This window comes from Canis lupus, chromosome 22 (genome assembly GCF_048164855.1).
Source record: "Canis lupus baileyi chromosome 22, mCanLup2.hap1, whole genome shotgun sequence".
Lineage (NCBI taxonomy): Eukaryota > Metazoa > Chordata > Mammalia > Carnivora > Canidae > Canis > Canis lupus.
The window spans coordinates 51,163,620-51,186,412 of NC_132859.1; the positions used below are offsets into that span (position 1 = coordinate 51,163,620).

At 43.0% G+C, this 22,793-nt stretch overlaps 1 protein-coding gene across 3 annotated transcripts in view; it reads right to left on the bottom strand.

Annotated features, from left to right (window-relative positions):
* The window catches only part of PYGB (glycogen phosphorylase B), a 53,849-nt gene that overhangs the window by 26,440 nt on the left and 4,616 nt on the right, over positions 1 to 22,793 (bottom strand). For 2 of the 3 annotated variants that reach the window (XM_072793612.1, XM_072793613.1), the window contains exons 2-4: positions 11,874 to 11,975; positions 3,974 to 4,052; positions 652 to 755 (exon numbers count right to left, since the gene is read on the bottom strand). In XM_072793612.1, the coding sequence (XP_072649713.1) occupies positions 652 to 755; positions 3,974 to 4,052; positions 11,874 to 11,975 (285 nt within the window). Of the gene's footprint in view, positions 1 to 651; positions 756 to 3,973; positions 4,053 to 11,873; positions 11,976 to 17,124; positions 17,265 to 22,793 lie in introns of those variants that run through there. The other variant, XM_072793614.1, reaches the window with a different exon arrangement.

A 22,793-nucleotide genomic window follows, 5' to 3' on the forward strand; every position in this document is an offset into this window, starting at 1 on the left:
TAGGCCCCACATTATATATTACGTAAACTATTCTCCAATCAAGTGCCTTCCATTTTGAAGTCCTGAATGAGGGCAATGAGGCTGCACTCAGGTTTCAATCTTCCCACTGACGCAGTCTTAGCCACCTCACTTATCTGTGGTCTGATGCTTCAGAATCCAAGCCATTCTTCCTCAGAACTACTTTGCTTTTGCAGTCTGGCCTATAACCCCCAGGATTCTGTCCTGTCACTGGCGTCAGGGAGTGAATGCAGGAGGTAGGAACAAAGCCTACAGTAACTGTTTCTCTAACTACTTTGGGTCAGTCGTCCCATGGAGGGTGAACCAGGGAGGGCCACCCTTTGCTCCACACTGTGGGAACCAGAACACAGTCCTCAAACCCTGGTGCTTCTGTGAGACCAGCCAGGCCCTGAATCCTACCCAGCAGGCCTCCCAGGCTCACGTAGAAGTTATGTGCACTGAGCTCACACAGGAGACCAGCCTCCAACAGCCCATGAAGAACTCTGAGGGATGCACGGAGCAGGATAGCCCTGACCTGTGCCCAGGACTGGCAGACAATCTCTCCAAGAAAGACTTTAACATATAAAAAGCTGAACTGAAAGTGTTTTCTTGTATGAGAGCTGGAAACAAGGGAAGAAATGGAGACTCACTTACCTGCCAGCCATTGACAATCTTCTGGTTAAAAATCCCAAACTCATAGCGGATTCCATAGCCATATGCTGCCAGGCCCAAAGTGGCCATCGAGTCAAGGAAGCAGGCTGAAAATTCCAAACACAAAGCACTTCTTGGGTTCAAAGACAATCAGCTTTGAGGCCCACTGGAAGCAAAGCCTAGATACCCATGTGAAGTAAGCACTTGGATCCAGCCTCTGGGCACCAGATGGCAATCCAGTGGTGACCTGTCTGCTTCTGATTTCACAAAATGAAAAGGGAAATCCTTATGATCTCTTCAGCTTGAGAGCTGAAGGGCTGGGCCAAGAGGGTGCTCAGTGTTGGGGCAGGGGGAGAGGACAAGGGCAGAAATGAGGTACCCACAGAGAGCCTCATCTAACCCTGAATGCAAAGTCCTCTCACTGTTTGCTTTGTCTCAGCCTCATGAAGGCTGTAAGGCCTCCCCACCCCTGCATATTCCACTTAAAATCCAAGCTGTTTGGACATTAAGGTAACACCACAAAATAACTACACACTAACAAAGAAGGCACAGGAATGGGGCTGGCAATGGACATTTTGCCATCTATAAGGACTCAAATACCTAAGAGCCAAAGTCCCCAAGGCCAGCAGGAAGGTGGCCTCATGTCACCATAAGGAGCCTTTATTCCAATCAAAATGTCTTAAAAAAAAACCCAATGTTTTAAATATTTATCTGAGAGGGTGAGAGAGAGTGAGGAGAGGCGGATAAAGATGGAGAGACAGTCTTAAAGCAGACTCTGCTCTGAGCACAGAGCCCAACGCGGGGCTTGATCCCACGATCCTGAAATCATGATCTGAGCTGAAATCTAGAGTAGGATGCAAGGCACCTGGGTGGCTCAGTGGGCTAAGTGTCTGCCTTCAGCTCAGGTCATGATCCTGAAGTCCAGGGATCAAGCCCCACATCAGGCTCCCTGCTCAGTGGAAAGCCTGCTGCTCCCTCTCCCTCTGCCACTCCCCCAGCTTGTGCTCTCTCTGCCAAATAAATAAATAAAATCTTTAAAAAAAAAAAAGAGTCAGATGCTTAACTGACTGAGCCACCTAGGCGCCCTGAAAAAAAAATGTTTTTAATAAAGATCCAGGAGAGGAAGCCTGGGTGGCTCAGCGGTTGAGCACTTGCCTTTGGAGTACCAGGATCAAGTCCCACATCAGGCTCCCTGTATGGAGCCTGCTTCTCCTTCCGCCTATGTCTCTGCCGTGCTCTCTCTCTGTTTCTCATAAATAAATAAAAATCTTTAAATAAAAAAAATAAAGATCCAGGAGGCAGCCTTATTGGGACTGGGTGGCTCAGTGGTTGAGCACTGAGTGGTTTGGCTCAGGGCATCATCCCGGGGTCCTGGGATCCAGTCCCACATTGGGCTCCCTGCAGGGAGCTTGCTTCTCCCTCTGCCTAGGTCTCTGCCTCTCTCTGTGTGTCTCTCATGAATAAATAAATAAAATCTTAAAAAAAAAAAAGGCAGCCTTATTAAACTTCTGGATTAAAAAGAAAAAAAGTCTACAAGAAATACCAGTAAATAAAATACTTCCTCAATTGAGCAAACATGCCCAGATCCCTGTTATCAACCTTGTGTTAAGGGGAAGGAATAAAAATATCCACAAATGTAAGATCTGGGCTCCTGTTTCGAAGAAATCATTCTTGTAGGAGGGACACAGGACATATCAAGTTACAGTGGGCTAGGGGCTACCCACATCCACAGGGGAAGAAGAGTCCACGGAAATAGAGGGCCCCAGAGGAGGTCACACCCATTCATAGGCAAGACCTGTGGCATCACAGAAGTAGCAGGAAAGGTGACTAGGAAGTTGACAGGAAGGTGACTAGGAAGGTGACTAGGAAGTTGACAGGAAGCTGACTGTGGCCTGCAGACACCCTGAAGGCCAAGGATGGGACTGCCCTGGCCGACAGTCACCAGCCTCAGCATAGGAGAGGTTAGGTAGCAACCCTGAGCTGTGAAGGGGAACAAGGGGTCTAGAACCTCCCCCTGAGCTTGGTTTTTACTGACTGGGAAGATGGCTATGAGCAGCATAAGGCCATCAAGGGTGAAGGGGGCTGCAGGGACTGATGCCGTAAGGCCTTGCTGCACCCTGGGGGCATGCTGCCCATCAGTGAGGCACACGATTCCATCTGTGGGTAGGTTCAGCTTCCTCTCTGGGATGATCTCACATCATAAACTAAAAGAGATCCCTGCATTTGAGAGCAGATGTAGGGGACACACAGGCTTCTCACATGAAGAGGAGGAGGTGGGACAGGCCTTGCCATTGTTTCCTTATATAGAACCAAATGTTGTTTTGTTTGGGAGAAATATATTCTGCTTCTATAATTTCTGAAGAATTTAACTTAAGATTTGAAAACATAAACACATACACACACTCAGATAAATTTTAGGGCATCTTATCCCTCCTTTACAAAATGGTAACTCCCCAAAGGGGCAATAATGCAGTGACAGGTGCCTGAGTCCACCCTCCCATGCCCTCCACACAATGGCAGCATAAAACTTGACTTATTTCTGTTATAGAAACACTATGCCCAAGAGCCTTGAAGCACACAGCAAAACCAATTTTCACTTCTAAATTCTTGGGGTTTTTTAAAGTTTATTTATTTTTTAGTAATTTCTACACTCAATATAGGGCTCAAACCCACGACCATGAGAGTCACATGCTCTTCCAACTGAGCCCACCAGGCAGTCCTCCACTTCTAAGTCCTTCACTCAGCTCCCTTTGCCCTAAAAGGCTAGCAAAAATAACTCAAACAGAAAAAAACAAAACAAAATTGGATATGCTCTCACAGAATGGCCCAAGGAAACAAAATCCCAAAAGGAACAACTGCTACTTTGGGGCAATCCATTTACCATAGTAAAGCAGGAAGAGCCTGCCAGCTGGGCTGCACTCATAAATCATGTGTGTACACATGTGTATGTGTGTAGATGTGTGCATGTGTGTTTGTGTGCATGTATGCATACTGTGTGCCTATGTGCGTGCATGTGTGTGTCTATCCATCTTTCTCCCAATTACTGGCTGTGGAAAGTGGTCGGTATATAGGAAACCCCTCCCAGTGCCAGCTACCCAACACTGGCAAGCCTGGCCTTCATGATAATTAGGAGGCATCCTTATGTGAGAAAACAATGTTTTGCATTTTATTCAACCTGTATGACACACACTCCCATCCACTCAGAGGGGCCAATCTACCCCAACAAACCGCTGTTGGGATGCAGCTGAGCTTGGCCTCACCATGTGATCAGCAACCAGGGCACCACATCAGGAGAGGCCATGACCTAGCCAGATGGCGGGGTTACCTGCCAGCCTCCCCAGGCCTCCATTCCCGAGGCCAGCGTCCTCTTCTATTTCCTCCAGTTCTTCCAAGTCCAACCCTAGCTGTGAATAAAAACAGGGGCAACATTTTAATATTACTTAATATCTTCTTCACGCAAAGGTAGAAAGATACTGAGTGTCAGTTTACATCAATCCAAGATTAGAGTCTGCTTTTAGACTTGAAAACCTAATATTAAAATCTGACATTTTATCAATGCATGAAAGTTTCCAGGTATTCCAAAAGCTGCCAAACTACATAAGAATCAATAATCAAAATGAGGCATGGTTTAACAGCCAAAGATACTTATAGCCAGGTTATTAACCTATGTATGGTGAACAGATTACAATATGTATCCTAAAAATGAAACCAGTGCTTTAACTGGCTATATTTATTATTTGCCTCTTCTCTACATTTAGCTGTGGAACGCCCGTTGTGCTTGGCTTCGGGTCACTTTCTGGGTCACTCACACTGCTGTGCAAGTCAGCTAAGTGCGTCTGTGGGACGAAGTGAGCTTAGGGTCCTCTTGCTCTGCCATCTTCCATGGAACTCCCATGTAACATCTTTTTAAACCAAAACCTAAAAGGACTTTTCCTGTGGCATTCCAACTGCATTCACACAATCCTGTGAAACAGGTATGGAATGTTAAAAACCAGAAAGAAAGGAACAAAGTCCCAACTTCTTCACCTGACTCGAAACCATCCCAGAATGGTTTGGATAGGCAACTGTTCCATTAACCTGGCTTTAGTGCGTTAAACTTCACAAACCGCTCACGTTAATTATCTTGATGAATGTGTTTTAAACTCCAAGAGCAGGACGCCTGGGTGGCTCAGCGGTTAAGCTTCTGCCTTCGGCTCAGGGCGTGATCCTGGAGTCCCGGGATCGAGTTCCACATCAGGCTCCCTACATGGAGCCTGCTTCTCCCTCTGCCTGTGTCTCTGCCTCTTTCTCTCTCTGTGTGTCTCTCATGAATAAATAAATCTTAAAAAAAAAAAATCCAAGAGCTATTCTTTATTGGAATTACATTTATCAATTGTTTATCAAGTTAGAAATTTAAAATAGATTCAGGTTTTTTAAGTATTATGTGAATTCATTTTAAAAAAATATAAACCCATTAATGTTAACATAAACAATGTAATTTGATGAAATATAACTACAGTTTTTAAAACAAAGTTACTGAGAATAGTGTTTTACATTTTTATAAATTTCTTCAATAAATTTTCTGCTTTAGCATTCAACCTATTGAAATACCATACTTCATAGAGCCTCTGGAAAACTTCATTGCATAGTCATAAAAGAGCAAAAATAAATAGTTCTGACCTAGTGGACCACTTGAGAAAATCTCAAGAGAGAGAGAGAGAGACAGAGACAGAGACAGAGAGAGGCAGAGACACAGGCAGAGGGAGAAGCAGGGAGCCCAACATGGGACTCGATCTCGGATCTCCAGGATCGCACCCTGGACTGAAGGCAGCGCTAAACCGCTGAGCCACCCGGGCTGCCCGGGAGCTGCTTCTATTGAAGATCCAGTTTTTAGTGTAACCTGTTCCTCAGAACTACTTTCCAGCCCCATACAATAGAGTAGTGGCATGTTTCACTTTTCACACTACATTACAAATGGGGGGTCTGGAGGAGGAGGCCCATCCAAGTTGCACGTCATCATCTGGTTCCCATTCAAAACATCTGGCACTCCACCTTACAACAAGAAGGGCCCAGCAACTGCACCTAGAGACACTAAAGTTTGGATCATCATGAAAACCTTTCAAATACAAGATTAATTAAAAGCTTAACAGTGAGTGAAATGCCACCTTTAAGAAAAAAATGTACATATAAAAGGATATATGCTACCCTGCATTTTCTAAGCTTCCATAATTAACATGTTATTTGTGTAATAAAATTATAAACAAGGACACCTGGGTGGCTCAGCAGTTGAACATCTGCCTTTGGCTCAGGTTGTAATTCCAGAGTCCTGAGATCGAGTTCCACATCGGGCTTCTTGCATGGAACCTGCTTCTCCCTCTGCCTAGTTCTCTGCCTGTCTCTCTCTCTCTCTCTCTCTCTCTCTGTGTCTCTCATGAGTAAACAAACAAAATCTTTATTTATTTATTTATTTTTTATAAATTTATTTATTGATTTATTTTTTATAAATTTATTTATTTTAATAAGTTCACAAATAAAAATTATAAACAGATATGGCATATTTATGGTATAAACATTTCCTAAAATTTTTACTACCTGTAATAATTATATAAAGAAAAAAAGATTCAAGAAAAAACACTTCCTACACAATAAATTCCACTGAAGACTGAGACTTTAACATGTTCAGTGGTCCTTATAAATGCATTCTGACGTTCATAGTAAACAGAATTCAAATGACAAATCATGGGCAGCCCAGGTGGCTCAGCGGTTTAGTGCTGACTTCAGCCCAGGGAATGATCCTGGAGACCCAGGATGGAGTCCCACGTCGGGCTCCCTGTATGGAGCCTGCTTCTCCCTCTGTCTGTCTCTGTCCTCTCTCTCTCTCATGAATAAATAAAAATCTTAAAAAAAAAAAAATGACAAATCACCTGCCAGGATAATGTCTATGTTTTCAGATAATTTTAAAATTTGAATTCCACTATAGTTAACATACTGTGTTGTATTAGTTTCGGGTGTACAATATAGTAATTCAACAACTGAATACAATACCTGGTGCTCATCACAAGTGCCCTCCTTAGTCCCCATCACCTATCTCATTCATCACCCACTGTTAACTATCAGTTTGTTCTCTATACTTAAGAGTCTGTTTCTTGATTTTTCGCTCTTCCCTTTGCTCGTTTGTTTTGCTTCTGAAATTCCACATATAAGTGAAATCGTATGGTATTTATCTCAGACTTATTTTACTTAGCATTATACTCTAGCTCCACCCATGTCATGGCAAAAGGCAAGATTAGATTATTTATGGCTGAGTAACATTCCATTGTACATACTACCACCTCTTCTTTATCCATTTATATGTCAATGGACACTAGGGCTGTTTCCAAAATTTGGTTATTGTAAATGATGCTGCTATAAACATAAGAGGTGCACGTATCTGTTTGAATTAGTGTTTCTGTATTTTTTGGGTAAATACCTAATAGTGTGATTACTCGGTTGTAGGGAAGTTCTATTTTGAATTTGCTGAGGAACTTCCATACTGATTGGATTGTTTTTTTGGGTGTTGAGCAATATTAAGTTCTTTATATACTTTTGATATTAACTCTTTACCAGATACATCATTTGCAAATATTTTCTCCCATTCTGTAGGTTTTTAGATTTGACTGCTTCCTTTCCTGTGCAAAAGCTTTTTATTTTGATGCAATCCCAATAGTTTATTTTTGCTTTTATTTCCCTAGCCTCAGGAAACATATTTAGAAATATGTTGCTATGGCTGATGTTGGGAGATCTTAGTATTCTATTGAGGATTTTTGCATCCATGTTCATCAGGTATATTGATTGGCCTGTAGTTCTCTTTTTATGTGGTACCTTTATCTGGTTTTGGGATCAGGGTAATATTGGCCTCATAGAATGAATTTGGAAGTTTTCCTTGCTTTTCTATTTTTTGGAATAGTTTGAAAAGAAAGGGTATTAACTCTTCTTTAAATGTTGTGTAGAATTTGTCTGCGAAGCTGTCTGATCCTCAATTTTTGTTTGATGGAAGTTCTTTGATTACAGATTTGATTTCTTTGCTGGTAAAGAAATTTTCTATTTCTTCCTGCTTCACAGTTTTGGTAAGTTATGTTTCCAGGAATTTATCTATTTCTTCTGTTCTGTCCAATTTGTTGGCATACAGTTTTTCATAATATTCTCTTAACATTGTATTTTTGTGGTGTCGATCGTTATTTCTCCTCTTTCATTTGTAATTTTATTGGAGTCCTTAAGTAATTTTATTTGAGTCCTTAAATAATCAATACACCCCATGTGAGGATTGAATTCACAACCCCGAGATGAAGAGTTCCACACTCTTCTGACTAAGCCAGGCAGGCACCCCTGCCCTGTGTCTTTTGATTGGAGCATTTAGTCCATTTACATTCAAAGAGATTATGGACAGGTATGTATTTATTGCCATCTTATTACTTGTTTCGTGGTTGTTTCTTTAGTTTTTCTTTGATCCTTTCTTCTCTTTCATGGTTTGCTGGTTTTCTTTAGTAATATGTTTGGATTTCTTTATTTTTTGCATATTTGTTATTGGTTTTTGATTTGTGGTTACTATCAGGTTTTGTTTTGTTTTTTTAAGATTTTACTTATTTATTTGACAGAGAGAGAACACAAGCAAGGGGAGAAACAGGCAGAAGGAGAGAGAAGCAGGCTCCCCAAAGAACAGGGAGCCAAATGTAGGGCTCGATCCCAGGACCCTGGGATTATGACCCAAGCCAGGTAGACACTTAACCCACTGCCACCTGGGCATCTGTACTATTAGGTTTTTATATAACATCTTCTGCACATATGTTTATATTAAGTTCATGGTTGTTTAAGTGTGAACCAATTCTTTATTCCTTTCTTCCCTATGTTTTGGGTATATGGTATCATATTTCACATCCTTTGTGAGTTTGACTGATTTTTTTTTACATAAATGTTCATTTTTACTGCTTTGTGTTTCCTACTTTCACAGTATCATTTCTGGTCTTTTCCTTCCACTCTTAAGTGTTCCCTTAATATTTCTTGCAGAGCTGGTTTAGTGGTCATGAATTCTTCTTTTGTTGTCTGGGAAACTTTATTTTCTTCTATTCTGAATGACAGCCTTGCTGGATATTCTTGGCTGCAGATTTTTTCCTTTTAGCACCTTGAGTATATCATGCCACTCCCTTCTAAGTTTGGAGTTTCTACTGAAAACTATGCTGAAGGTCTTTATCAGGTTTTCATTGTATGTAACTCTCCTCTTTTGTCTTGCTGCTTAATTTTTTTTAAATTTTTATTTATTTATGATAGTCACACAGAGTGAGAGAGAGAGAGGCAGAGACACAGGCAGAGGGAGAAGCAGGCTCCATGCACCGGGAGCCCGACATGGGACTCGATCCCGGGTCTCCAGGACCGCACCCCGGGCCAAAGGCAGGCGCCAAACCGCTGCGCCACCCAGGGATCCCTTAATTTTTTTTTTTTATTCCTACATTTTGCCGTTTAAATTACAGTATGTTTTGGTGGGGATCTGCTTTTGTTGATTCTCTTGGGGCTTCCCTGTGCCTATTAGATCTGGATGTCTGTTTCCTTCTTCATATTAGAAAAGTTTTCAGCAATTATTTCCTCAATTTAATTTTTTGCCCTCTTTTCTTTCTCTGCTGGGATCCATATATGTTATGTTTGATGGAGTCACTGAGTTCATTCCTCTGCTTCTTCCAGCCTGCTGTTCATTCCACTGTGCATGTTTCTCATTTTGCATACTGAACCTTTTATGTCTGTTATTGCTTATCTGTGTTAATCATGTCACTAGATGCCTTCCACATTTTTTCAAGTCCAGCAAGTATCTTTATGAGCATACCTTTAAATTCTCTATCAGGCATGTTACTTTTATCTGTCTTGCTTAGATCTCTGGCTGTGACATTATCTTGTTCTGTCATTGGGAATAAATTCTATCTTCTCATTTTGTCTAAGTGTCTATGTCTCTTTCTGTGTGTTAGGAAAGTCAGCTACATCTCCCATTCTTGAGGGTAATGGCTTTATGGAGAAGAGGTTCTATAGTGTTCCACAGTATAGTCCCAGAACCTGGCACTTCATGGACTGTCTCCAATGTGCACTGTGTGTGCTCTGCAATTGTATCCTGGCCACTTTATCCTTCAGGCCAGTCATCTGCAGAGGCTCTCTTTGTTGTGGGTAGTGTTTAGTCTCTGGCCTTAATGTGCCAAGTTTTGACTAAGTGTGCTCTGGCCTGCTTTTGAAATGATAGCTGTTTCCACCAGTGCTGAAATCGTGGCCCCCTAAAACTCCCACAACATGAGACATGGTGTGAGCAGGGATCTGAGCCAGTCTTCTGTGAGAGGGGATCCACCACTCTGGGACTTAGACAAGCATGACCAGGAAGGGCAATTCCATTGGAGGCAGGGCAGGGGGAGGACCTGGTGTCAGCAAGTTACCTGGTGAGTGTCGGCACTGTACTGTTTTCCACAGGTGGCCCTGTGCTCATGCTGAGAGGTAGGGGACAGAAATGATGCCTCCAACTTCCTTTGTTCTCAGAGGAGAGTCTGTGCTGCCTCTTTGCAACATACTCCCAGATGAGCAAAAAACCTCCACACTATATGCCCCAGGTGCTCTTTAGAAAGTTGTTTCCATGCTGTACGTCTGCAGGCTGTTTGCCTCCGATAGCGCAATGCCTCTGAGTTCTATCCTAGCCAAGCCTGCTGACCTTTAAAACTCCAGGCTTTAAGCCCCACTGATTGCAAGAAGTCATGAGATTCGGTCCCTCTCACTTTCCAAGTCAACTGCTGTGGGGATTCATCTTCCCTGTGTGCTCCCCCGTGCACTAGCCTGTCTCTTACCATTCTTGGCAATCATGGCTCCCTCCTTACCACAGTGGCCATGATCCAATTTCTCTCCCAAAACATTCATGTCTCTGCACTTCTTACCCTCTTTGATATAGCTTCTTTGCTCCCTTTAGTTGTAGAGTTTGTTCTGTCAGTCTTCAGGTCGATTTCTGGAATATTTAGGTGTTCATGGGACAAGACAAGCCTAGGATCCTCCTACTCCAAACCATCTTCCCTTCCAGTCTCTTTTTATTTTTATTTTTATTTTTTTTCCAGTCTCTTTTTAGATAATTTTGAGAATACAATTCCCATTTGGGGAAGTTAAACTTTTTTTCGAAATTTTTATTGTGCCAATTGAAACTACCTCTCTACTAAGTTGTAGAGGGGGATACAGGAGCCCTAGAAATGTGAGGCTGTCTGAGACACGTGAGGTCCCTACCATACTACTACCAACATGGTCCCTGAGAGTGCCTCCCATGACAAAATTGAACAAAAGCAAAAGCAGCGAAAGATGCTAGGGGAGGGAAGACTCTGGTGAGGACCCTACTATGCTCATGCAGGAGTAGAGTAGTGCTGCACATTCACACCACAGGGATTGTATACTCAGTGTCCAGTGTAGGACAAAGATGGTGTCCAGGTACAAGGGTATGGAGACAGAAAACAGGTATTATGGATTCTGGCTCTGCTCTAAAACCACAAACTATGGATGGGAGTTAGCATCCAAATGAATAACTGTTAATGAAGAACCCTTAAGCAAAGGAGTTTTTATTCTGGTTGAAAAGAAAGGGTAATTTTATGCCTAAGAGGGTAAGATGAACATAAGAGGTTGCCTAGAAGTGGAAGAGGGGACCAGAGGTGGGTTACTAGTTCAATAAGCTGACGAGAAATGGGACACTACCAACCACTTCCGCCCTGTGGTAAATCTGTCCCTGGGGTGGGAGTGAGGAGTGCAAAGGCTTTTAGAAACCTAGAAACCTTAGCATCACAACACAAGCCTGTGCTCACATGTTCGTGCATTAGCTTCCTATTCAATCCTTACGTTTTCCCCTTGAGAAGGAGTGTCACCCAGACTCATTCTCCCCCATGTAGGAAAGAATATGCCATAAGTCATTCCTGGCTCCAGATGGTGGCAAATCTCAATGTCAGTGCTCACCTCTGTGGGCCTTGGATTAAAACTGAATGTGCTGGGACACCTGGGTGGCTCAATGATTGAGCATCTGCCTTTGGCTCACAGCATAATCCTGGGGTCCCGGGACTGAGTCCCACATCGGGCTTCCTGCGTGGAGCCTGTTCTCCCTCTGCCTGTCTCTCTCTCTGTGTGTCTCTTGTGAATAAATAAAATCTTTAAAAATAAAAAACAAAAAACTTACTGTGCCACAACAAGCTACCCAGTAGCTAAGCCCCAAGGTCCCATACCTGATAAATGGCTTCATCACAAGCGTTCTGAAGGCCCAGGTTCACCATTGTGTTCTGCAGTGTGCGGCCCATGTAAAATTCCAGGGAAAGATAATAGATGCGCTAAGGAGGCAAAAGAAAGCATCTTAGATTTCTCATTCCATTCCTGCACATGAGGAGGATTAGGGTGATGAGCAAATTCATAAGAGCACCTATTTAAGTGTTTCATTTAGGCCACTCACATACACCCCCAAATGGACTTACTCTCTTTGCCAAATCTTGGCCAATCTTCAGCTTTCCAAGAATAGCCCACTGAGGACCCTTCTGATATAGAGCAGAGCCTCTGCTCACTGCCCTGCTGGATATAAGGTGGCCTCCCCCAAATAGCAGGAGGCAAAGCAGGACAGTATTGAGGAATAAGGCTCCCAGAATGGACAGAGCCAGGTCTGAACTTAGCTTGGCCTCTCCCCAACCATGTGCCCTTGAGCAACTGACCTCTTTACATCTTTAACACAGGATAAAACAACCCCTATGAGACTTTCAAGTATTAACAGCTTCTGACACCCATGTTACGTACTCAGTAAGCATCAGTCAACACAACTGGATGGATGGATGGACATATCCATTTCCACTGGGTATACGTCTGAACTGTGACTCCTGGCTGTTGGCTGGCTCTGGGGGATTGGGATATGCAACAGTCTGTATAAACAAGCAGAAGGACCACCCACACTCACTGGGAGCCGAGTGGGGTTCTAAGCCCTTCCCACACATGGTACCAGTTACTCCTCACAACAACCCAGGGGGCCATGGGATGGCAGCTGCTGAGGCACACTCTGGCCTTCGGTCTTGCTCTTACACAGGACTCTACGCTGCTTCCTGACATCAAAAGTAAGGCCTAGTAAAATAAATGGGGAAGAAACGAGAAATACCCCTTCAGAAGAATTCCAACGAATGTATGCAGATGGAATGAGCAGGACAGAAAATCACGAGAACAGCAGAGTATAACTGCCATGGCCAACAGCCACTGCTGAATGCTGAAACCAGTGGGCACAGCTTTCTAGACTAAAGGGGTATCTGCAGAGCCTTCAATATGTTTCCCAAAATATTAATTACCACGGTGATTTTAACAAATGTCCAAAAATTCTCTGATATCCTTCCCCTCAGCAGGTGGTCCCAATGCCCACCCCTGAGGGTGTGCTGAACCGGGGCGACTCCCATCTACTAAACAAAGTCTGGGAGGGGAAACTACTTCGCAGGGGAGGGACCTGGCTGATTCCACCCTGCTTAGGTGACAAGGATAACATCACCAGTGCCAAGCTGTGGTGATACGCTGTGATAAGAAGGTACTGTGCGGTATTCTTTCTAAGCCCTCAGCCCAGACTAATCAGGAAAGAACCTCAGACAGGCCCCAACTAAGGGTTGTTCTATGAACTGCCAGGCCAGTATTCATCAGATTTGCCAAGGTCATGAAAGACAAGGAGAGACCAACAACTGTAACAGATGGGAGGAGATTAAGCAGACATAATAACTAGGGGACCCTGAATCTAATCCAGGGACAGAGATATTAGAGGAAAAAGTGTTACAAACCTGAACAAAGTGCTGAGCCAGTGCCAACTTATTTTGATAACCCTGCTATGGTCATGCAAGGTATTAATATTAGGGGCAGCTGGGTGAGTGCTACATAGTACTCTACACTATCTGTGTGACCCTCTGCAAATCTAATGTTGCTGCTAAATAAAAAGTTAAAAAGCAAAACCAGGCCTTGAAAAGGGGTGTGTCTGTGAGTGTGTGCACATGCACAAGGATGAGTGTGTGTGTCTCAGATTCAGATGTGAATCCATAGGGAAGTATGGACTGTACTATGGTATGTATGGTTTATCTTTCCTGCAGGTTAAGATTTTCAAAATACAATAAAAAAAAAAACATCTTTCCTACTGGTTGCAGAATACAGGGAAAGAATTCACTTTTCATAGACTGCTGGTGGGGCCTGTTGGGCCAGGGTTTTACTGGGATGCCCATGTAGGGTGACCTGCCTGAGCCACTTTGGGACTCACATTCTATGCAGTGACACTCTTAAACTGTATTTTTATACCCCATTTAGAATTCTGACCAGCAGTTGACCAGAAATCTTTTGAGAAAACTCTGTGGCCGTGTGCCAGCCATCTACTATTTCAGCAGTGTTGTCCTCTGGGTTTTTATAGCTCTGTTCATACCATTACTTCACACTTTAATGCAGCAGGATTTTGTTTTGTTTTGTTTTTAAGATTTTATTTATTTATGAGAGACAGAGAGAGAGAGGCAGAGACAGAGGCAGAGGGAGAAGCAAGCTCCCTGCTGGGAGCCCAATGTGGGACTCGATGCTAGAACCCCAGGATCATGAGCTGAGCCAAAGGCAGATAATCAACCACTGAGCCACCCTGGATCCCTTAATGCAGCAGTTTTTAGACAATTCCCCTTAGAACCAAGAGTATCCTCAAAGGGTGAGCCAAGGTAGAAAGGGGCTCCCATTTCACAAAATACACAGGCAAGGGAACTAAGAAAATGGAGAGACATCCCATGTCAGTGAATTGGAAGGTTTCACATTGATAAGATGGCAATACTTTCAAAATGGATCTACAGATTCAACATAATCCCTGTCAAAATTCCAGCTGGCTTCCTTGCAGATTGATAAACTGATTCATTAGGTGGATCAACCAGATAAAAATGCAAGGGATCTGGAATAGTCAAAACAATCTTGAACAAGAAAGGACAAACTTAAAAAAAATAAAAAATAATAAAAAATAAATAAAAAAAAATAAAAAAAAAGAAAGGACAAACTTCGAGGACTTATACTTCCTAATATCAAACCTTATTACAAAACTATAGTAAGACTGTGTAATATTGGCATAAACATAGACACACAGGACAACAGAACAGAGTCCAGAAACCAACCCTCACATTTATGGTCAACTGATTTTTAACAAGCATGCCCTGATATTTCAGTCCTAAGAATAATCTCTTTAACAAATGGTGCTGGGACAACTGGATATCCACATGGAAAAGAATGAAGTTGTATCCCTCACACCATATATGAACATTATTTCAAAGTAGGTCAAAGATGAAATACAAGAGCCCAAACCATACAACTTTGAGAAGAAAACATAAGAGGTCTTCACGACCTTGAATTATGCAATGGTTTCTTCTGTATGACATCAAAAGCCCAAGTAAGAAAAAACAGATAAAGTAGACTTCATCGAAATTAAAAACTTCTGATAAGGGGATCCCTGGGTGGCTCAGCAGTTTAGCACCTGCCTTCGGTCCAGGGCGTGACCCTGGAGTCCCAGGATCGAGTCCCACGTTGGGCTCCTCACATGGAACCTGCTTCTCCCTCTGCCTGTGTTCTGCCTCTCTGTCTCTCTCTCTCTCTCCCCGTGTCTCTCATGAGTAAATAAATAAAATCTTAAAAAAAAAAAAAAAACCTTCTGATAAGTTGAAGAAAGTAAAAAGGATGGAAAGAAACAGAATGGGAGAAAATATCTGCAAATCATATAACTGACAAGAGATTTATATCTAAAACATATATACAACTTAATAATAAAAAGACAGCCCAATGGTTGGTTGGGCAAAGAATCTGAACAGACGTTTCAGTAAAGAAAATAGTGTCAATAAGCACATGAAAAGATACCCAATCTACCCTATCACCAATCATCAGGGAATGCTAATCAAAACCACAATGAGACTTCAATTTACATCCACTATAGGACAACTATAATAGAAAAGCTATCAAATGATAACAAATGTTAGCTAGAGTTTTAAAAAATCAGAGTCCTCATATGTGGGGTATGGAGATTGAGCTGTAAAATGGTTTAGCTGCTTTGGAAACCAGTCTGGCAGGTCCTCAAAAAGTTAAAAGAGTTACCATGTGGTCCAGCAGCTCTACTCCAAGGCATGTATCTAGAAGAAATGAAATTCTATGTCCACTCAAAAATTTGTATATAATAGACAGAGGATGGAAACCATTCAAGTGTCCATCAACTGAAGAATGAATAAAATGTGGTACATTTGTATCATGGAATACTATTCAGCCATAAAAAGGAATTAATTACCAATACATGCTATAAGAAGGAAACTAGAAAATAAAAAAATAAAAATAAAAAAAAAAGAAACTAGAAAATATTACACTAGATAAAAGAGGCCAGTCACAGGGGATCCCTGGGTGGCTTGGCGGTTTAGCACCTGCCTTTGGCCCAGGGCGTGATCCTGGAGTCCCGGGATCGAGTCCTGCATTGGGCTCGCAGCATGGAGCCTGCTTCTCCCTCTGCCTGTGTCTCTGCCTCTCTCTCTCTCTGTGCCTATCATGAATAAATAAATAAAATCTTAAAAAAAAAAAAAAAAAGAAGCCAGTCACAAAGGACCACATATTGTATGATTTCCTTTATAAAATATAGACAAACTTATAGAAACAACAGAAAGTAGATTAGTAGCTGCTTAACTAGGGGCAGATAGGGAGTTTAGCATGGGTAACAGCTAAAAGCTGTTCGGCTTCTTTCTGGGGTAATGAAGATGTTCTTTTTTTTTTAATGAAAACGTTCTAAAGTTGATTGCGGTGATGATGGCCCAAATCTGTGAATATACTGAAATCACCTAATTGTATACTTTAAATGGGTGAATTGCAGGTAATTTTCAATTGAATTTTCTGAATTTTATCTCAAAGCTGTTACCAAAAAAAATATAAAATATTAGGAGCACCTGCGTGGTTCAGTCAGTTAAACATCCACCTCTTGATTTTGGCTCATGGGACGGAACCCTGTGTTGGGCTCCACACACAGCAGGGAGTCTGCTTGAAGATTCGCGCTCTCTCTCTCTCTCTCAACCCCACCCCCGTGTGTGATGGTCTCTCTCTCTCTAATAAATAATCTTTAAAATATATATAAAAAATAGTAAAAATAATGTATAAAATTTTGACAATTACAATAAAATAAATGTACATCAAGTAGAATACTTCCAATTGTAAAGATGATAGAATGAAAATGTTTCTGCCCACTTCTCCCTAAAACACACTAATGGGAAGTCAGAACAGGGAGAACTAAATTAGAAAACTGGCCCTCATACCTCTTTACCACCAAGCTGCAAAGGGAGGACAAGGGTGATTGTCCACTGCTGGTCTCTGCTTTTCTGAAGGGGAGAAATGGATAAAGCACTCACACACATGCACACTCACAGATGCCTGCACTCATATACACCTGCACACTTACATGCACTCACACGTGTGGACACACACAAACACACCTACCCACACATAAATCTGGGAATCAAGGAAGGGCTGCTTGCTCCAGGCTGCACACACTCTCCAGGCCTCTGCCCCATTATCCAGTTGCAAACAGCTGGTTCAGGAAGAATTCCCTCCACTCAGGGAGATGGAACTCAGGATCTACATCCTGAAATTTAAAACAGGAAAACTTGTCCCTTTGGAGCTTCATGGAAAAAAATAAAAATAAAAAAATACAACAGGAAAACAGAAAAAGAAATAAAATGAGCAAAGAACACCCAGCATCTATTTATCAAGGGACAAATAAAATTTGTTAACACAGACTAATCCAAGATGTCAAGAAACACTGATGAGGTAACAAAAGGACAGCACTGAACACGGCAAAGTAAAATAGATAAGAGATAAAACCACCACAGAAATGGAGGCATCACTGGCTGCAAAACAGGGACAAAGCTGTAAACAAACACCTGGTTGGAAAAGTGAACGAAATGGGGGACAGGCATGAAAAAGACTGGAGAGGAAAACATCCATACGCAAGACAAAGACTACCTAACATCTGCGTAATTAGCATCCCCGAAGTAAAGGACCCAAATAAAACACTAAAAACAATTTTTCAGTATATAATGGAAGAAAACTTTCTATACATCGCTAACTCTACAAATTCAAAGAGAATGCACTCGTACAAAAAAATCATGCGCGGGATCCCTGGGTGGCTCAGCGATTTGGCGTCTGCCTTTGGCCCTGGGCGCGATCCTGGAGTCCTCGGATCGAGTCCCGCGTCAGGCCCGGGCATGGAGCCTGCTCCTCCCTCTGCCTGTGTCTCTGTCTATCATAAAATAAATAAATAAATCTTTAAAAAAAAAATCATGCGCAGTGCAGTCTCTGACAGACTTTTTCACTCTTTTTCTTAAGTTTTTATTTATTTATTTATTTATTTATTTATTTATTTATTTATTTATTTATGAGAGACACAGAGAGAGACAGAGATACAGGCAGAGGGAGAAGCAGGCTCCACCCAGGAAGCTCAACGTGGGACTAGATCCCGGGTCTCCAGGATCACACCATGGGCTGAAGGCAGCACCAAACCACTGAGCCACCCGGGCTACCCTCACTTTTTCAATCATTTGAATGTATGCCTTCACAGTTATGGCCTAAATTTCAGTATCATTTCAATTACAAATAAGGCAGTGAGTGATTCCACAGCCTTGCTGAGGACAGCTGCTGTCACCACTGCTCATGGCCCATTGCTTCTTCTTGGATGCTATTTACTCTGCACTTGAACTGAGTTATTGTCATATGGAGTTTCCAGAGTACTGTGCTGCCCCTCCCTCCAGACTGGGCTCAGCCACGTGAGAACACACGGAGCCCAAGGAAACCCAGCTGTTTCAGCAGGGCGCGTGAGTGAGGTTTCAAGCACAACCATGTCCTTTTCCTATGTACACACAAAGGCTTGTGTCTCCTTACACAGCTACTTTTGAGGTCCTCCCCAAGAGGCTTTAGAACAAGCTGGCAGCTCAGGAATATGATCGAGATGTTTTATGTTTATGTTTATGCTGCCTTTAATTGAGAAATATGTATTTTATTTATTTATTTCTAGAGAGCATGCACAATGGGGGAAGGCAAAGAGGGAGAGGGAGAATGAATCTCAAGCTGGTTCCACACCCAGCGCAGAGTCCCATACGGTGCTCCATTTAAAGACCCTGAGGTCATAACCTGAGCAAAGATCAAGAATCGGATGCTTAACTGAGTCACCCAGGCATCCCATGGAAATATATATTTTTATTTTTTAATTTTTTAATTTTTTAATTTTTATTTATTTATGATAGTCACAGAGAGAGAGAGAGAGAGAGGCGCAGAGACACAGGCAGAGGGAGAAGCAGGCTCCATGTACCGGGAGCCCGACGTGGGATTCGATCCCGGGTCTCCAGGATCGCGCCCTGGGCCAAAGGCAGGCGCCAAACCGCTGCGCCACCCAGGGATCCCGGAAATATATATTTTTAAAGCTGTATTTCAATCTCTGCTAAAGTTTCTACCTTATAACTAACACTATGAAAACAGCTGGATTATCTTTTTGTAAAGGATGGGTACCAAGGCATAAAACACTGGGCCCAGTCTTAAAATCATTGTTTTTGCTTTTCCTCCCAGTTGAGCACAGCTGGTGAGGGCTCAGTAGTTTATTTAATTCTGCAGAAAGTTCAGGGAGCCTCCCGATGCACCTGCGCATAAGAGGGGAGAAGAAGCAGTGACATAGGGGCACTCTCCTGGATATTACCCATTCAGCGTAGACTGGCAACAGTTGGCTATGCCCTGCCAGGCACTGCTGCAGCTTCTGCTACCTGGCCTGTGCTGTTTTCTGTTGCTGTGTGATTTGTTCTAAGAACATTTATAGTTTCTTCAAATGTGCTGAAATTGCTTTCCCCAGTTTCCTAAAGATGGTCCAGGGTAAAACCAAACAAGAAGGCTTGCCAGTGTCACAGTCCAAGGAGATATAAACACTTTTTTTTTAAAATGTATTTATTCACGAGAGACACACACACACAGAGAGAGAGAGAGAGAGAGAGAGAGAGAGAGAAAGGCAGAGACACAGGCAGAGGGAGAAGCAGGCTCCATACAGGGAGCCCGATGTGGGACTCAATCCCAGGTCTCCAGGATCACGCCTTGGGCCGAAGGCAGGCGCTAAACTGCTGAGCCACCCGGGGATCCCGATAGAAACACTTTTGAATCACGCACACTGGGTGGCCTGGATCCCTTCACCCCTCTGAGAAACACCATGTATACCTCGGGGTGCAACACACGGTTAGCTTTGGACTGAGGCAATATTGATCCCTCTGCAGGCCACATTTTCAGGGAGAGTAAGGAAATCTAATTAGCAGGGTGGCAATTTTGGACAAAACCACCTGAGGACACAGGCTTGGTGTAAGTGTAGGGACTCACCTGCAAAAGGGCCAGCTCCTCGGTGTCCCCAAACTCTGTTGCTGCTACAGGCCCAGGGCCATCCCAGGCCTGACCCAGCCTCTTTCCACCCCTGTCGCCCTGCTGGCTTTCCCAGCCAGCATCTGTACAACTGTGGACAGGGCCTCCCAGCTCAAGGAATGCAGGCTGAAAAACCAGACACTCTCCTGCTTCGGCCTCAGAGAGACCGGGACTCCTCTAGCCCCTCTACAGCAGCCTGGAGGCCTGGTGTCTAGGGTGCTCAACTGGGCCATGGATCTTTCTCGTGCAGTCCCTTCTTGCAATACGACTGTCACACATATTAAACGGCTTAAAGGCAGGTTTATTTATTTTTTATTGGGTTTATTTGTTTTGACACAAAGGGACGAAAAGATGACCAACACAAATACTACACAACACAGTAATCTCCTAAAGACATTTTAGGAGTTAAGGAACTCGAATTGTGGCGCTGGAGCCTAACAGCAACAGGCAGAGCCTCATTTTGCTCTTTACACAACAGATTCATTATCAGAACTGGGCTCCTACAGATCTCTGATTTCTTTTCCCTCTCCAAAAAAGGCTGTTTAGAGTCTTTGTTTAACAGAAGGCTCTGAACGCTCTGCAGGAAAAGGAAAGAAAGAACTTCTCCAACATTCAGGGTAACAAAACATAGACTGGGGCAACTGTTTTCACCAAGAAAGGGATTCTGGCCAGAGACGTGTCATCCTGCCTCCAGGAAAAGGCAGCAACACTCTGATTCTCTATCAGAGTTTGCCCTTGCCCTCTCCTGGTGGTTAAGCAGGCACAGAGCGGCCGCCACAGCACACTGCCAGCTCCCTGGCAGACAGAGCCAGCCCTCACGGGACACAGGTACAGAGCCCACTGACCAACAAGAGGTCGGCTCTGCTGGGCACCCCAGCCTCTCCAAAGGCACCAGGGCCACCCTGCCCTTGCCAGTCCAAAGAGAAGATGGCTGGGGACAGCCATCCTCCCATCTGCCATACAGCTGAGGTTCATCCTTGTCTTCACTGGCCATGTCACAGCATCCATTCTGCTCTGAGGGGCTTTTTGGAGTCTCACACTGACAACAGCTTTATGAAACCACTACTGTGTTTGCCATAAGGATGCTGAGCATTAGCTCATCTCTCTCTTTTTTAAAAAAAGGTTTTATTTATTGAGCAAGAGTGAGAAACCATGAGCAGGGGGAGGGGGCAGAGGGAGAGAAGCAAATAGACTCCACACCCAGCAGGGAGCCCAATGTGGGACTTGATCCCAGGACCCTGAGATCATGACCTGATCCAAAGGCAGGATCATGCTTAACCCACTGAGCCACCCAGGCATCCCCATTATCTCATCTCTTAAACTCCCAACCTATGAAGGCACACTCAGGCACTTTCTTTCAGGATTAAGTGCCAGGGAACCTTGGCTTCTTATGAGTAACTGGCAGATTTTTATCTCAATGTGGATCACAGATTTCCTTTTTCACTTTAGGTACTGGTACCTAGACTAGGACACAGGTCTGTTTGCCCAAAGTCAACCTAGAAAATGTAAAATGTAATAAAATAATGGAATTTGAGAATTTACAGGGAACATAGAGATCACTCAGCTCTGCAGGGAACAGCTTTACTTTGCGCTCTTAGTCCTCTGCCTTCTGTCTTCCACGCTGTGAAGCTCTACAAAATATCTACTCACTCCCAGGCCTGTACCAATCATGGAAGTCTCCGTATCACCGCCAGAGAAGCCAGAGCCTAATCAATTTATGTTAAGTGACCTGGACTATGTCAAAGTAGACTGAGGACTTGTGTGGTCCTAGTCAGCGTTTTAACTGAGCTACTTTCACCTTTCATTCTAAATGATGTCTCGAGGCTGAGAAGATACTCAGCTCAAACTGAAATCACATCTAATTCCTACTCCAGGAGATCCTGTCCAAGATACTGCTGACCAAACTTTCCTGTGATCTGATCATCTTCCTAAATTTGTTTTCATTTCTCTTCCCTTTATGGTGTCCCAAGAACCCTGTCCTGTATAAGGTAAAGAAAAAAGCCAGTTATTGCCTGTTGCTTATCTGCTTCACATCTCAGAATCTGCAGATTTCTAAATAGCTTAAAGCTTTGATTTTTTTTTTTTTTAATGAAGAATTAGGTACAATCTGAAAGTTCTCTTAATTTTCCTATTTGTATTTCTTATTATTTGGGCAATTAGCAAAGCTATAGGAGATCTGTAGGTAGAAGCACCATGTCAATGTGAACGTCCTGGGTTTAAGCATTCATGGTGTTTGTCCAAGAGTCTCCCTGATTTTTAGAAGCACACACTCAAAATTTTTAAGGGTAAAGGAGCATCAAGTCTGCAACTTATTTTTAAATGGTTCACAGAAAAAAATGTACTAATATGTATAGAAACATAACATAACAAACGTGTTAAAATGTTTAATGTTTGGGAATTTGCATGAATAGCAGGAATTTACTGTATTATTTTTGCAATTTTTAAAAGTCTGCTGTTGGGAAGCCCCGGTGGCGTAGCGGTTTAGCGCCGCCTGCAGCCCAGGGTGTGATCCTGGAGACCTGGGATCGAGTCCCGGGTCGGGCTCCCTGTATGGTGCCTGCTTCTCCCTCTGCCTGTGTCTCTGCCCCTCTCTCTCTATCTCATGAATAAATAAATAAAAATTAAAAAAAAAAAAAGTCTGCTGTCATATAAAATAGAATTTTTTAAAAAGTCATTTAAAAAGGGCTGGGATTCAGAAGCAAGGTCAGTTACGGTAGTTC